This window comes from Xyrauchen texanus, chromosome 23, assembly GCF_025860055.1.
Source record: "Xyrauchen texanus isolate HMW12.3.18 chromosome 23, RBS_HiC_50CHRs, whole genome shotgun sequence".
Taxonomy (NCBI): Eukaryota; Metazoa; Chordata; class Actinopteri; order Cypriniformes; family Catostomidae; genus Xyrauchen; species Xyrauchen texanus.
In genome coordinates, this window is record NC_068298.1 from 37,124,100 (window position 1) to 37,141,266 (window position 17,167).

At 43.5% G+C, this 17,167-nt stretch overlaps 1 protein-coding gene across 1 annotated transcript in view; it reads left to right on the top strand.

Annotated features, from left to right (window-relative positions):
- LOC127617121 (pro-neuregulin-2, membrane-bound isoform-like) overlaps nucleotides 1-17,167 on the top strand; it is a 126,681-nt gene that overhangs the window by 42,093 nt on the left and 67,421 nt on the right. Inside the window, exon 2 of the mRNA XM_052089024.1 lies at nucleotides 9,626-9,788. Within this exon, the coding sequence (XP_051944984.1) occupies nucleotides 9,626-9,788 (163 nt within the window). The remainder of the gene's footprint in view (nucleotides 1-9,625; nucleotides 9,789-17,167) is intronic.

Sequence of the window (17,167 nt, forward strand, 5' to 3'; positions counted from 1 at the left end):
CCAAGTTACGTTTTTGCTTGTGATAAACAATGATGAGACAGGCCACATAAAGCTATGTAGCTAATGTATATAAAGTTACGTTACATCAACATTAGCTAATGTCAGCTCCGACATAAACGCTACATGCCGCAGTAACGCTTCCTTGCTTGAGTGAGAGAGCTAGAGATGTGACAGAAGAGGGTGGAGACAGAGTAATGCGCCTCACTTATATTAACATTTTTAATTTTAAATAGGCTGCTTTGCATATGTTTGGCATTCTTTGTTCTATTTTCTAGATTTAGCTGTGGTTAGAAAATAGCACACATTTATACAATGCTTGTTGTTGGTTCAAAAAACTAAAAACTTGTGTGTCATGCAGTGTGGGACTATCACTGGTCTGGTCTTGGTCTAGACTTGGTCTCAACTCCACAAAGTCTTGGTCTTGTCTCGGTCTCGATACACTCTGGCCACAATTAGGGATGTCGCGATACCATTTTTTTGAGAATGAGCATGAGTACCGATACTTCCTTTTTGATACTTGCTGATACTGATAAGTGTTTTTCTAAATTCCACATCAACATTTTATTTAAATTCTATTGTCAAAATGGAGTCTAATAAATGAATTAATTAAAACTTGAATCAAATGAAAACAGAACAATTAATTTTCAACATAATACTGTATTATTATTATTATTATTGTTATTATTTTCAAATTAAGTACTTTAATACAGAACCTCACAGCACAATCCAAATTGCAACATTTTAGTAATTTTTGGTCAAATAAAGTGCTGCGTAACAGAGCATCATAGATATGAGATATTGCTGAAATATAATATAATATAATACCTTTGATTTGTTATTATTATTATTAGTAGTAGTAGTAGTAGTAGTAGTATTATAGTGAATATTGTATAATTATACAGTACTGATATATTTCTGTCATAATTTTTTCCATTTAAATGTAGCTTTTATTTTGATGTAAGCTTTTATTTTGGAGTGTTTCTGTGTAGTTTTAACATTAGCTTCTCCCTTTCAGTTCAATGTGATTATTAAACTGAAAGAGGCTGCTATTTAATTCAATAAATATGTAGTCTGTATGTGCCTCACTCTACAAAGTGAATTAGCGCTCGCTGTCATCTGCTACAAACAGAGCATGCAATGCTCATGATGGTGTTTTCCGTATAAGCAGCCGGTGTCAGCACAACACCTGCTCCACACATTCACAAGCGCTCACATATGAAGCACACAGCATGTGCAAACTAAATATTTATCTTATTAAATCACAGCCTTTGTGGTTTAATAATCACACTAGGACAGGTGTGCTCACACTTTCATGGCATGAGATCTACTTTTTCATAATGCTATTACAGTAAGATCTACCATGCGCAATTTAAATATACATTGTAATCAGTGTCGTCTTTATACCAACATCACCAGTTGGAACCAATACCAGTGATTCTCATTGCAAAGACGAATACTGATTCATTTGTTAATTGGGTAAACATTGTTTCAAGTTCAAGTCATTATTCAAGACAAGGAAACAGTCAATAATAAAATAAGAACAAAGAAACAAATTAATAAAACTGTGCTTAAAATTCTGACAGTAGTATCAAGTGTTCAAGTAAACATTCTTACATTCTCATGGATTACATGTCTTCACTGATTATAATACATTCATATTTTATTTTAAAGCTACTAAAGTTATCCAGCCAAGAGCAATGAATGGATTTCTTGTTATTGTGCTAATATTAATGACACAGACAGTGGCAGGTTTATCAGGCTTAATTTACACTACAATTCCTCATGCACAATATGCACAATCAATAACCCTACCCATAATTATAACCGTAACCAATCAGGAAGAGCTTTCCTCATAAATATTAATGAGTCTTCTCTTGCCATCCTATGTTTTGGAAATCCACCTGCGTGGGAGACGAAATGTGGAAATAAAAAGTGATCTTTAAGAATTCTGTTATTTGAGTATTTTCTCTCTCTACTCCCTTTACCGTTTTACCTGTTTACGAGATCGACCAGTGGTTGTCTTGCGATTGACCAGTAGGGGGAATGTACATGTTTCGTATATGCTAAGTATAAAGGCTTCGGAGCCTTTTTAATATTAAAAAGTGTAAATCCTTTCTTATATGGTGAGAACTGTCCTGACACATGACTTATAAAAAAATACAATAATTTTTATTTATTTGATTATTTATCATCTTAATCTTATTTACGTATAAATCTGTGTTGGTTTATATGTGTTTTTTACGTTTTTCTTTTTTAGTTCAGTTATTAATATTTTTCCTTCACCTGTATTTATTGTCTTTATGACTCAATAATAGTATTGATACATTGTTGGATCTGTGTAATGTTTTTACATCTTATTGAATATTTATATTGAACATTGAAAAAAAATCCACTGTTAAGACTAGCAGACTGTGCATGCGGAGTTATAGGTCTAAATTTAAAAAACACATAATGTTTAATGTTATATTAGCCTTCTTTGATAAGTATAATTGTAATGGAAATAGAAAGACAATATTTTCTATTTAAATGGATTATTTAAAAAGACATGCGTGAGTTATGTGACCATGCAGTTTAAAACTTTAATAAATATGCCTAATAAATAATTACAATTTGGTTATCAAAGGAGATTAAAGTAAGAGTGTGCAATGAGAGATTATCTCTCTTCCTCCTCCTCTTCTTTCTTTCGCCAATCGTTGGTTCAAATCGGCTCATCTATAGTCTTTTTACAAGACAGTAACAAATTGCATGATGCATAATGGTAGTAAGGCTACAAGTACCTCTATTAATGTTTAGACAGGCCTATGAGTAGTTCCCCTTCTGTCACTCACTCGACGTTGTGTCAAATGTAGTGACACAAGGGGTCTTTCTTGAGAGCCTCGTGTATCTCTGAACTTGAGATAAGGCCAATGAGAAATTAGCAGACAGAATTTGCATGTCCTGCCCCCGGAAATATGGGTATAAAGTGTGTCTGTCAGTCATATTTTTTCTTCGGAGCCGAGCGGTTGTGCAGCAGCAAGCTGAGTCTCAGTACTGCTTCACTCCCCTTTATAAGCAGAGCATTGCTGTTGGATCTACGGCGCATTACCAGCGGCTTTCTCCTTCTCTGCACGCTGTGCAGTCCACGCCCCTAGGCGCTTTGACAGCGCTTCGGTTGAAAGAGTGCATAGAGTATTTTCCCTCTAAAAGAGTTTATTTTCACTCACAAAAGAGCAATACACAGCAGGCATTGAACATCCTTTTCATGACTCGCCTTTGGAAAGATGCCCTTCCGCCTCTGTGTAGTTCCTGGATGCGGTCGATATCTCTCCAAAACTGATGGTCATAGAAGATGCCTCGTGTGTCTGGGTAGCGGTCACACTGAGGCAGCGTTTGTGGATGGTTCATGTACTCATTGTGAGAATATGACCATGGCAGCATTGCGGTCCCGGCTTTCATTTCTCAAAGTGAATGCCACTTCAGCCGCCCCCCACGTCGCTCCTTCTTCCCTCAGGATTGAGCATGACTTGGCTGGCGATGGAGGCAATTTGGGGATGGCAGCGGGCTTGGTTTTCGCCGGGTACCTTCCCATGAACCACCCATCCCCCGGCACGCTCGCTTGCTTCCGTCCAAGCTTGAGGTGAGTGCGGCTCGCCTCACTGCCTCAACTCACGGCCAGCCCGTGGTCTCTCTTTAGCCCCCTGAGTTGGATGATGACATCGCCACTGCATCGGAGAGCATGAACATGCTTTCCTGTGCCGCCATGAGTGTTGGGTTGGACTGGAACCCTCCCTTGGATAGACCTCTGTTTTCTACAGACTGGAGTCCCCCTACAGCAGGTGTCCAGATGTGTCGTGTCAATTGGGTTGGGGCGTCGTGTGCAACGGGCACGCAGCCACTGGCTCCTGGATAGGGCCCCAGCTGCGTTGGCACATCAACTGCCTAGAGTTGCAGGCTGTATTCCTTGCCCAGCATAGGTTTCTCCCGCTGATCCGGGGCAAGCACATCTTGATCCGTTCAGACAGCAGCGTATGGTAGCGTACATTATTCACCCAGGCGGCGTGCGCTCTCATCTTATGTCACAACTCGCCCGCCATCTCCTCCTTTGGACTCCTCTTAGGTTGCTGAACGCCACTCATATCCCGGGCAACCTCAACATGGCAGTGAACACGCTGTCACAAGGTGGTCCTACTGATTTTGGGTTGGTTTGGCATGGCACAGGTAGATCTCTTTGCCTCCCAAGACAATTCCCACTGCCCATTCTGGTACTCCCTAACAGAGGCCCCTCTTGGGACAGACGTGCTGGCACACAGCTAGACCCGGGGGCTGTGCAAGTACGCATTTACACCAGTGAGCCTTCTTGCACTGGTGCTGTGCAAGGTCCTTAATGGCCCACTAGGACTTGGTTCTCGGATCTCACGCTCCTCGTGGCAGCACCTCCCTGGCAAATTCCCCTGAGGAAGCCTATATTTAGCCTATATTCTACATACAGAACAGGGATGTTCATTTCATCAATCACGATAGCAAGAGCACCACTGGTTGGTTGATCTAGATGAATATAAAAGATTGACTTTCTATTTCCTGACGTCTGTAGCTGTGTTGTTTTATTGACAGGTGGCTGCCGGCTAATGTTTGAGTGCTAATACGGTTGCATGCCTAAATGATCAAATGCACTTTATAATTCTGCCAATGCCAGTCTTGATGAGGCATTAATGTGAACACAGTAGTTTTTGTCTAAAGTGAATGTAAACAGTGGGAAAAAAGCATATTTGCATCAAAATGTTGAACTTGAAGTGTACAAGTAACCGAACTGAACACTGTCTAGTAAGCTATCTCATGTAATGGCTATTAATCAAACAACAATAACAAGGAAACGAGAAAACCACTCAATACTTTTCGCTGAATAACTTCAGTAGCTTTAAAAGTATTAATGTAATAGAATATAACAATGACATTTTTAATAATAATATATTTATTTTTATTTATTTTTTTCGTTTTTTTATAATACAGACCCCTGATGTAGAGATTGTGTTCATTTGTATAATAAATGACCAGGAAGTAGAGATGATAAAATCATTTCTAATTTTGCTTAGCCTTTATAAAGATCAACATTTGCAGAGCAATACTTCAGCAGAACATTCCACCAGTCACAAACTTCAGAAAATTGTGCATCATGCGTTAGAATGAGAACACAACTATTTCTGGGCTTAACAGATACAAGATCTAAATTACTGTTGAACATTGTATCTCAAAAGAAGATTTGCTAGATTTGCTATTTTCACTAGAAATTCTTCTCCTTGCCCAGTAGGTGGCGATATGCATGAAGAATGTGAATCACATCAGGTGGCTCAGCTGTTAAGGCTCTGGGTTACTGACCAGAAGGTCAGGGTTTCAAGCCCCAACACCACCAAGACACCACTGTTGGGCCCTTGAGCAAGGCCATTGAACCTCTCTGCGCCAGGGGTGCTGTATCATGGCTGACCCTGCACTCTGACGCCAGCTTAGCTGGGATATGTGAAAAATAAATAATTTCACCATGTATATGCAGAAATGTATGTATAATGTGTGACAATTGATCAATTTATTTATTATATTGAAGGCACATGGATTAGACTACTTTTATACTGATTTGTGTGATTTGTGGAGCTTCAATATTTTAGCACCGATTCACTTTCATTGAATGGACCAAAAGAGCTGAGATATTCTTCTAAAAATCTTAATTTGTGTTCTGCAGAAGAAATTCAAACACATCTAAGATGACATAAGTGTGATTAAATGATGAGAGAATTTAAAATTTTGGGTGAATTATTCCTTTTTAAGTGTGATTTAGCCCCTGTCCCAAATAACTTTTCCCATGCCTGCTCTATCTCCTCTATTGTGCAGGACATGACATGCCAAGTGATCCTGCTTATTTAGCATTTTTTGGCATTCCTTGCATTGTTTGAGCATGTTTTATGCACAACAATAACTCTCTGTCAGCATTGGGGGAAATTTAGACCCTACACATAAACTGATTTTAATGTCATTGTTTCATACATTACGATTTAAAATGGTGATCAGTGTACTGAAAATAACTTTTCATTTCTGATATCACGTCTCCCTTTTATTTTTTGGAATCAGATTAATGTAGCATTTTTTCATAGATAAGTGATGTATTTTAAAAGTTGGCGTACAGTGTTCATTATAATGGGGCATAGGTTTTGCAACTCAGTACTCAATACTCACTATCCATGAGTACTTTTAAATTAATAGAATTATTAACACTTCACATGTACAACTTGTGTTAGACTGGACTATTTTTACTGTTGTCTCCTTTATAAAGCATTATTTTATCACCAAATCTTTTATGCCTCTTAAGTATTTGGAAGAAACAGTGTGTTTTTTTTGTTTTCTATTGTTATTTTAGTCATACAAACAGGCCTTGACATTAAAAGCAACCACCCTTCAAATACATAAGCAGGGTGGCCACAGCCGAAGCAAATTTTATTGTATTTATCTTACTTGTAGCGCTCGATAAGCAGTAAAAATGCCTCCTATAAGTTGCATGTACATCTCCGCAGGGCAAATGAAGCATGCTTTCATGCTAACCAGTGCAGCTCACACACCAGCAGGCTCCTGAGATAAGATCGCCAGAGTTCTGGGACAGCACAGAGCAAAACTTGCTTGATTCAGACAGGCTTCACTCGCAGTGGCCTGGGGGACCACAAAACATTTGTGACCCATTTGAATTCTACTGAGAATCTTCTACTTTAAAGAGCTACAGTATATGGAGGGTCGAAACTCTCAAACTGCTAGACAGCCCTGACATTATAATCACCACTGATGAGGTAACAATGCAACAGGGTGCCATGCAATAACATCGTTTACAAGGTTTATAAAATACACATCATCATCCAAACTAAAATGTTTTGAGTGCAGCAACACTAACTGGTAACTGGAATAGATGCAGGGCTGGACTGGTCACCTGGCATATTGGGCATTTTCCCTGTGGGCCGACCCACTTTGGGACCGATCAGGGGCGGACTGGCCATTGGTAAAATCGATCGGGCCAGCGGGTCGGCCTCATAACAGGCAGAATGAGCCACGATAAGCTAAAACGAGCCACCGCGTTATGCAGAACTGACCACAAAACGGTGCCACGATATGCAGTAAAGGACAGTGAACACCTTTCTATCATGGCCAGTATTACATTTTTCAGCAAATTGTGCTACAGTAGCTCTTCTGTGGGATCAGACCAGACAGGCGATCCTTCACTCCCTACACACATTAATGACCCTTGGGCGCCCATGACCCTGTCGCCAGTTCACCGGTTGTCCTTCCTTGGACGACTTTTGGTAGCTACTAACCACTGCATACCGGCAACACCCCACAAGACCTGTTGTTTTGGAGATTCTCTGACCCAGTCGCCTAGCCATCACAATTTGGCTCTTGTCAAAGTCGCTCAGATCAGTACGCTTACCCCTTTTTCCTGCTTTCAACACATGAAATTCAAGAATTGACTGTTCATTTGCTGCCTAATATAACCCACCCCATTGATAGGTCCCATTGTAATGAGATAATCAATGCTATTCACTTCACTTGTCAGTGGTTTTATTGTTGTGGCTTAGCAGTGTATTTGCTTTTAGATATTCTAGGAGATGACCTTAATCATAAGGGCTGTGTCCTGCTGAACTCATATCCTTCTTGTTTAAATGTCTAAACAAATGCATGCAGTTACAGTCTCCAGTTACTTCTATCACTTTATGTGGGGTGGGGGATTTTGGCTAGTGAAAATGTTGAGTGGCTAGGGACTTTGGCAGTTTTTTGGGGGTTACGAGGACATTTATTTTGGTTACAAACTGGTAATTACAAGGGTATGCTATAAATGTGGTTTATAAGGATATTTCTAGTGTCCCCATCATTCAAATCACTTAAAAAATATTCTAAACTGTTTGTTTTGAAAATGTAAAATGCAGAAAGTTTTTTGTGAGGGTTAGGGGTAGGGGATATAATCTATAGTTCGTACAGTATAAAAATCATTATGTCTATGGAAAGTCCTCATAAGGACTCTCTTTTTTCAGTTCTTCCCTTCACTGATTTCCACTCTTCTGTATAAATCATGCCTTCTCTTCATCCCCCTGTCTGCATCTGTCTCTCAACATGTTTCCCTCCATTTTTAGCCGTCATACCTTCTTGTTTTTCTTTTTCTTGCATTCCTCTCTTGCCACAATCCCTCCCTTTTCCTCCGTCTGTACACCCCCTCCCCCTTCTCCATTAATTTCTCTTTCTCTCCCCCTTGTCACCTCAATCCATCTCACCTCCACCCAGAGGAACATTATATTGCTCAGAGGTTGCTCTTTCATTTCTCATGTTTACTGGAGGTCTCACTTACTGTATTTTCCATTTGAGTATGAAGTGTCGGGTGTTTGTCCTAAAATTCGCATATTGTCCTAAAATGTGGATGGGTGATTCTCAATCATAGAATTTTTTTTTCAATCTCATTAGATTCTCATTGCTGTATGTATTTAAAATATATATATATATATATATATATATATATATATATATATATATATATATATATATATATATGTTGTGTATATATATATATATATAAAAAAGGATAAACATAAAGATGTGCAAAAGTGTTAGTCACTTGTTGATATAGTGAGGATGTCTTCAAGAACAATGCCATATATACTTTTCCTTTCCTTTGTCTATTATCATGATACAAAGTCTAGTAAATAATAATAAAAAAAGCTAAATCAATATTTGGTGTGACAAACAGCACAATTGCTTCTGTCTCTACTTGTAATCCCAGACTGACTCAATGATGTTGAGATTCGGGGTCTGTGGGGGTCAGATCATGTGTGGTAGGGCTCCTTGTTCTACATCTGTTCAATTCTATTTGCAAAGGGAATGTTGAAATCTAAAATGGATATTTCCTACGGATACACTTAAAGACAAAGGTTTTTTGTTAAAAATATGATGTGCCTTCTGTTAAGACTTTTGCACAATACTATATATCATTTCTTTCTTTTAATTTTGGGGTGAAATATGACCTGGACATGTGACAATTTGACAGTTTTCTTGAGATACACCTGGATAGCATAGCTCTGATAATTTGGACTTGGGTGAATTTGATGAGAATCAAAATCCTTGACGTTTGATTGCAAAATTTTGGGATCTTGGCAAATCTATGTGCATTTTGGAACATTGTTGAGGTCTCTTTCTTAATTCTAGAGGAGGCACAAATGTGATTAATCTGGTCTGTTTCTCAGGAGAAAGATCTGAGATGCAGGAGAATCTAGCAAAGACTCCACTTAAAGCCAAAGTATACTTTGGGTGTCTGTGTTGCGGCTCGCTCCGCGCACAGTATGTGTGACGCAAATTGCGTGATCAGCACAGCAGGGCTTGAACCCGCACTACCTAAATTTTCTTGATCCACGCACGCATTGCGAAACGATCCTGATCGTGCAAAAAAAAAGTATACCTGGGCCTTCACTCTCCATTTAGTTTAATTATTGTCTAAGAGAAACCCATTTAATCTCATTACTCAAGAGAAACAACTGATTAATTAAAGATCTCATTTGGGATTATTTTTCCCAAGGGGCAACCCCACATTTTCACCACCTTCCGCTCATAATCTTTCTCTTTTATCTGTCTGTAGCATCAGCTCCGAAGGTGAAGCCCATGGATTCTCAGTTGCTACTGGAAGGTAGAAAGCTGACTCTGAAGTGTGATGCCGCAGGCAATCCAAGCCCCTCCTTCAACTGGTACAAAGATGGCAGCCAGCTCCACAAGAGAAAAGACGTCAAAATCAAATCCAACAAGTAAATCTAATGCACACACACACGCACACACACACACACCAAAACACAGTATTCATACAATGGCAGAACTATTCTTAGCATCAGAGGTATTAAAAAAACATCTCCCATCGACTCTAGCAGAAGATTGTCCCAGTTTGTAAATAGACTCAGAGCTTCTCAGAAGGGAGAGAGAGATGCAGGCTTCTTTTAAAAGGAATAGTTCACCTGAAAAAATTAAAATAAATGAATTTATCATTTACTCTCATATTATTCCAGACCTGTATGACTGACTTTCTTTTGTGAAACACAAAAGGAGAAATTATGAAGAATGTTCATACTATATCATAATATTTCAGATAATTACAATGAATTACATTATATTGTCAGACGAGTAAAACCTTGATAAGACAAGACAAAAAGTGGCTTTAGAAGGCAGTATCATTTTTATTTCTATATTATTGAACATAAGCCTATCATTGGCCTACATCCACAGAAATCCATTTTGCAAGTGAATTTGTTAATCTGTCTGAGATAGATTTATTATAAGGGCTTTTCTAAGGACATCTCAATGTCCACTTGTATCAGACGGACACTTTTGGAGTGCCTCGTTTTGGTTGTGTCGTGTCAAAAACAGCGTTTTTTTTTGTCACTGTGTCAAGCTAAACATAGTTTGAGAAAAACACGTTTCATGTCCCTGCACTCAGAATTACGCTCCGTCCAGCTGTTGAACGCAAGAAGGTATTCCATCTTGTGCTGTTGCTAGAGGAAGCCTGTGTGTGGTTTGTTCTCTGTACAGCTGCATGTTACCTATGTCTGGAGTACCACCTACTGCCCCCTGCTGAAAATACATGGTACTTCATGCTTCATGCTTGCTCCTATGGCACGAATATTCCATATTATGGTCTGGGAACATGATTAATTATAAATACATAATTTTACATAATTAATCACACTGATTTATCACATCAAATTGACATCCCTAAAAATAATATGAGGTAACAAGTGGGTAAGAAATCATTGACAAAATATAATTTTTTTCAGCCTGGTCTCATGAAATTTACGTGGGTATTGCTATGTTTTTGCAAAAACTTAATTTACATAGTGTATTACACATTTGGCTCACTGATATATATATATAGAACTGGATTGCTGACGCAATGGTAAACTGCCTGCTGGAGGGGAAGCCACCAGAAGTGTTCGAGCGGCCATCTTATTATGTCCAAACTCTCATAGATCATCACTGACTGACTGTCGAAAACACCTGTTTCACCCTCTACGACCTGTGGATGCAACATTTGCATTTTGCCCTCTAGTGACAATCATGTTTAATGTTTAATTTGCTCATTATGGATAATATTCGTAACGAGGGAGAAGACATACACTGATCGTGATGTCAAAGCATTCCCCTGTCCCCGTGTTCAGTCTTTCAGTGCAGCACAACAAAAAGGGTGCAGCAAAACTGTCCATAATTTGTAATGCAAGTAGGAAAAGCAGTAATATCTGCTGGTTTAGGTTGACAATACGTCCTTACCCCAGAAAGGGACTTTTAAAGTCTCTACAGTCACTGGTTTAACCCCTGATTTTTTCCATTAAAATAATCCCTTCATGCCTTAAAATGACTTAGATATAACTCTACACCTTTGACTCATTTAGTATGCACGGATCTATGAATATGTAAATTAGTCCTTCCTCCATCTCCACTCACCCCCTGCACCCCTCGCCTGCAGCTCGGGCTCACTGTGTAAATTGGGTAAATTGATGGAACCGCGTTGGGCTTCAATATACGTTTAGAGGCAAAACCCATCTGTTTTTGGGTAAAAATTTTGCAACCGTTATTTGGAAAATGACTTCTGCAAACCTGAGTTTTCTTTGGAAGATTTGCTGGGACATTACAATTTTTCCAAATAAACTGCACCCAATTATCTTGGATTTTCAGATCCTTTGGTAATACATGAAGGCTCATCATTTGTCCTTTCGCAGCTTTGTATCCAAAAACAGAACATGTCTTGCAAAATACCGATACGTACTAACACCTGGCTTCTCCTGATACCCCTTGCGTCGCCGTAGCGTATGCTATTGATATGGAAAGCCCCACCCCACAAGTTGACAGGAGTGGTTCCCTGTGACGTATGAAACCCTGTCTGTCTGAATCCGTGTTTTTGAGATTGTCTTTGGTACACTGCTGTTCCAAGGTGAAAATGCTCAGCCATGGTGTTGACTGCTGATTTCACTTATAGTATGTCTTCTAGCATATAAAAAACACCATATGGACATGTAAACAAGGTTAAAAACTTGTCTTTAAAAAAGTCACACAGGGATTTCTAAATCACCTTAAATGCCCTGGAGTTGCTTGTTTTCAAGTTGAAGTGCTCTCTGTAGTCATGGATACATGTCATAAATAGGCCTATGTGTTCGTCTGCCATTTAAATCTTGTGTATCAGTTTAATTTGAACCAACTTTACTTTGCACGTGATAGAGGGAGAGAGCACGTGAAAAAGGCACTTTTCTTTTAAAAACATAAAACAAGTAACTCTGAACATACACTTTGATGATCACAATAAATAAGTCTGAAAATGTCTGTTTGTATCTTACCTCAGTTTCAGTGAACTTTCAGCTGATCTGTTCGCTGATGATGTTTGTTAGGCATAGTCCACACTAATACGTTTTCTATATATATATATATATCAATGGTATGGCTGCAGTTTGAAAGTTAAATGTCCAGCTGACAGCGCCAAAACCTAGTGAAATTAGGTTGTATTCAGATGAGCATTTGAAGGTGGATTTGGAGGTTTTAATGAGTAAAATGTACATCCCTAGACACTAAACCTAACCAATAGTGTTTTAAAATATAAATGAGATGATAACAAAGACAACCTAACCCAACTAACCCCTAAACCCAACCGATAGTGTTTTAAAATGCAAAAGTAAAAATGAAAAAGACATATTCTGAAGAAATATCTTTCTATATCACTGTGGTGTCATGTGTCAGCTTGCGTTCTTGAGCGGTCTTATACTCGGTCTGCTGGGTTCAAAGTCCAGTGCTCTATCATGCAAGCTGATTATATCAGAATAAGCGCATATAAGTAGGAAGGTCTATAATACATGTGTTAAAAAAAAATCTCATTTTTCAAACGATGCGTTAGAGTAAAAGTGTGTCGATATCATAACGTAGTGTATGAGAATAGAGAGAAAAAGAGGTGTTTAGTAAGTCCTAATGAGCTTTTGACCTTATGCTTAGTATGAATGTGAGTAACACACAGTTCCCCTTCTGTCGCTCTCTCCACGTTGTGTCAGAGAAGCGACACTAGGGGTCTCTCTTGAGCGCTGATATTCACCTCTGAACTATGAAAAAAGGCCAATGAGAGTTGGCAGCCAGTATTTGCATGTCCCGCCCCCGGACATACAGGTATTTAAGCGGCGCAAATACAGGAGTTCATTCAGAAAATTTCTTCGGAGCTGATGGTCGTGTTTGCAGACTGCTGCGTTTTACACACCGAGTTCCTGCTATCCTCTGCTGCATGCTGTTGGATTCTACGGCGCACAACAGCGGCTTTCTCCTGTTTGCACGGCTGTGCACTTCCTGCCCCTGAGCGCATCGACAGTTGCAGATAAGAAAGATCTCTCACGAGTTCTTTCATTCATAAAAGAGTGATTTTATTTAAAAGAGTAATTTCCTCTAAAAGAGAAAAAAACACAGCGGCGTTGAACGTCCTTTTAAGGACACGTCTTTATAAAGATGCCTTTCCGCCCCTGTGTTGTTCCTGGATGCGGTAGAGTACTGTCCGCTTCCGACGGCCACAGGCGTTGTCTCGTGTGTCTGGGTAGCGATCATACCGAGGCTGCGTTTGTGGATGGTTCATGTTCTCATTGCGAGAACATGACCATGACAACGTGGCGGTCGCGGCTTGCTTACAACCGTAAGCAAGCCACTCCAGCCGCCCCCCACGTCGCTCCTTCTTCCCACGGGATTGAGGACGATGCGGCTGGCGATGGAGGCGATTCGGGGATGGCAGCGGGTGCAGCTCCGCCGGTACGCCCCTCGGACCACCCGCGCCCGGCACGCTCGTTGACTCCGTCCCGCTCGAGGTGGCGGCGACTCGCCTCACAGCCAGTCTGCATACCCTCTTGCGATGGAAGCAGATGAGTTCGCCGCGACATCGGAGGGCATGGGCTCTGATGCTGAGGGCTCCTCTGGGCTGCCGCCTTGGGCTTGCACGCCCAGGAGGAGGCCGACGCACAGATGTCCGATATGCTTTCCCGGGCAGCCAACAGCGTGGGCCTGGATTGGAACCCTCCATCCTCCCCACAGCCATCACGGCTGGACGATTGGTTCTTGGGCGTGGGGCGCCGCTCACAGCCTCGCCCCGGTTCCTTTCTTCCCGGAGGTGCATGATGAGCTGACGTCTTCGTGGAGAGCACCTCTCTCCACTCGTCGCACTGCCACCTGCTCATCCGCCCTCGCCACCCTCGACGGCAGAGCGCGCCACGGGTACACGGAGATCCCCCAGGTGGATAGAGCTGTTGCGCTCCACTTATGTCCCGGAAGCACTACCACCTGGCAGGGCCGCCCTGTACTCCCTTCCCGGTCCTGTAGAGCAACATCCTCGCTCACCGCGAAGGCTTACAGCGCTACCGGACGCGCCGCTTCCGCCCTGCATGCCATGGCTCTCCTGCAGGTCCACCAAGCCAAGGCACTTCGCAACATGCACGGGGGTGGCCCTGATCCCGACAAGCTGCAGGAACTGCGCTCAGCGACCGACCTCGCCCTGAGAGCGACGAAGGTCACAGCGCAGGCACTCGGGCAGGCGATGGCCACTCTGGTGGTCCAGGAATGTCAGCAATGGCTGGACTTGGTTGAGATGCGTGAAGCTGACAAGACTCGCTTCCTCAACGCCCCTGTCTCCCAGTTCGGCCTCTTCGGCGACACCGTTGAGGACTTTGCCCAGCAGTTCTCCCTGATGAAGAAGCAGACGGAGGCCATTTCGCACATCATGCCACGCCGCAAGCTTGCCGCCATGGCCCAGGCCCCACCTGCTCGCCGAGGGCGTCCTCCCGTGGCCAGAAGACCTTCTGCTCCGCCCCAACCTGGGCCCAGCTCTCAGCCCCGGCATCCAGCAAACCGCAGGAAGCATACACCCCCTGCCTCACGGACCCCTTCGAGGACCCGGAAGGCTCCCAAGCGTCCCTGAGACAGCGGACCCAGAGGACGAGAAGTTAGCTCCGGAGGTGGTAAGACCACTCCATCCCCCGGTGGAGGGCCGGGAGGAGAATCTTTTGTTTTTTCATTTGCTGCACCCCCTGACGGGGGCTGCGGTACCCAAATTCTCAATAAAAGAGCTATTTCCTTTACCTCTGGGTCACATGGCCCGCAAATGCCGTTCTCACGGCACTTTGCTTTCAGGCCTCAACAGTCTCGGCGCCCAGGATGCGGTGCTTCCGCCCTCAGCCCCACGACTGTTCCCCGGCCGGCCGGTTCAGATGAGTCCAGAGGACACCAGCATCAGACCTCCTCCTCAGTCATGAACCCGCCCCCTGCCGGGTGCGCGGAACAAGGTAAGTGCTTTGAGTTTATTCTCAGCACCAGAGCCTCAGGATGCCACAGCGCCTCCCGACGCCATGTTACCTGTTCCGCACCGCTGCGAAGCCCCGCCGGGTACGTCCAAAATACTCGTCCCCTTGGTGCCCCTAGCACGGAGCTTAGAGGCATGGCTTTCACTGCCCAGCTCGTCACGGTGGCTGCACCGGACCATCCGACTCGGTTACGCAATTCAGTTTGCCAGGTCTCCGCCCCTTCGTGGGCGTTCGTTCCTCCGCAGTGCACGGCGAACATGCCCACTCCCTGCGCAAGGAAATCGCCTCCCTTCTAATCAAGGACGCGATAGAGCCTGTCCCTCCGACCGAAACGAAGAAGGGTTTCTACAGCCCTTACTTCGTTGTACCCAAGAAAGGCAGCGGCATACAACCGATCTTGGACCTGCGAGTTTTCAACCGGACCTTGTCCAAACTCCCGTTCAAAATGCTTACCCAGAAACAAATTCTATCTGGCGTCCGGCATCTAGATTGGTTCGCAGCGGTAGACCTGAAGGATGCGTACTTCCACGTCTCAATTCGCCCTCGACATTGACCCTTTCTACGGTTCGCGTTCGACGGCCAGGCGTATCAGTACAAGGTCCTCCCCTTCGGCCTGTCTCTGTCCCCTCGCGTCTTCACGAAGGTCGCAGAGGCGGCTCTTGCCCCGCTACGAGGAGCGGGCATACGCATACTCAATTACCTCAACGATTGGCTCATTTTGGCCTCCTCGCAGGAATTACTATGCGCACACAGAGACCAGGTGCTCGAGCACCTCAGCCGTTTAGGGTTTCAGGTCAACTGGGAAAAGAGCAAGCTCACCCCGGTCCAGAGCATCTCTGTTCTCGGTTTGTAGTTAGACTCAGTCTCAATGACAGCACGTCTCTCCAACGAGCGTGCTCAGTCAGTGCTGGAATGCCTCGCTTCTTTCGAACCAGGCACCGTGGTCCCTTTGAAACGTTTCCAACGGCTCCTGGGGCATATGGCATCCTCCGCGGCGGCCGCGCCACTGGGGTTGATGCATATGAGACCACTTCAGCATTGGCTCCAGACTTGAGTCCAGTTCTGCAGAGGAACTCGCCGACCCAAACCACTGCGGGTACCACTAGCTACCCTGTACTGGTATAGGTGCCCCACAGGTAAGGCCTCCTGTTCGGACTCCCCCTGTGTGTAAAACCACGGTTCTGTCCCCTCACCAGAGTTGACTCTGTGTTTTCCTTAGGCAGTTACAGCTGCCTAGGGTGCCGTGCTGTATGCTTCCCCCCTCTGCGAGGCTGGATCTACCACCACACTACTGTTCCGCATAAGACCTAAGTATAGGCCATGCAATGTATTTGCCACTCAAAATTTGCCTCCCCTCCTGGGTAGGTGTGGCCTCCGCAGGGTCTTCTCCGCCCTAATAAGGGCTAAGACCCCTTCCCTCAATGCGTGTAAGGGCCCCGGCCGTAGTTGCTCTATGCGAGAAACATAGAGAGAAAAGAGGCCCAGCCAGGCTGGCCCGTTCCCATGTTGGCGGCCGTCACCTTGTTCCCCCCTCCAGGGTAACGATAAGGAATCCTGATGGCTTAAATGGGGCATTGGGGAAGGGTACATGCAGCCTGATACAGTTGGTCGTTCTGCACGTAGGAATACCTGCTCGCTCCTGTATCAGCGGATCACGTACACGGCTCAGCGCATGGCTCTTTTTAAGTGGACCCCTAGTGTCGCTTCTCTGACACAACGTGGAGAGAGCGACAGAAGGGGAACATCTAGGTTACGTATGTAACCTCCGTTCCCCGATGGAGGGAACGAGACGTTGTGTCTCCCCTGCCACGTCGCTGAGCCGAGCCCCT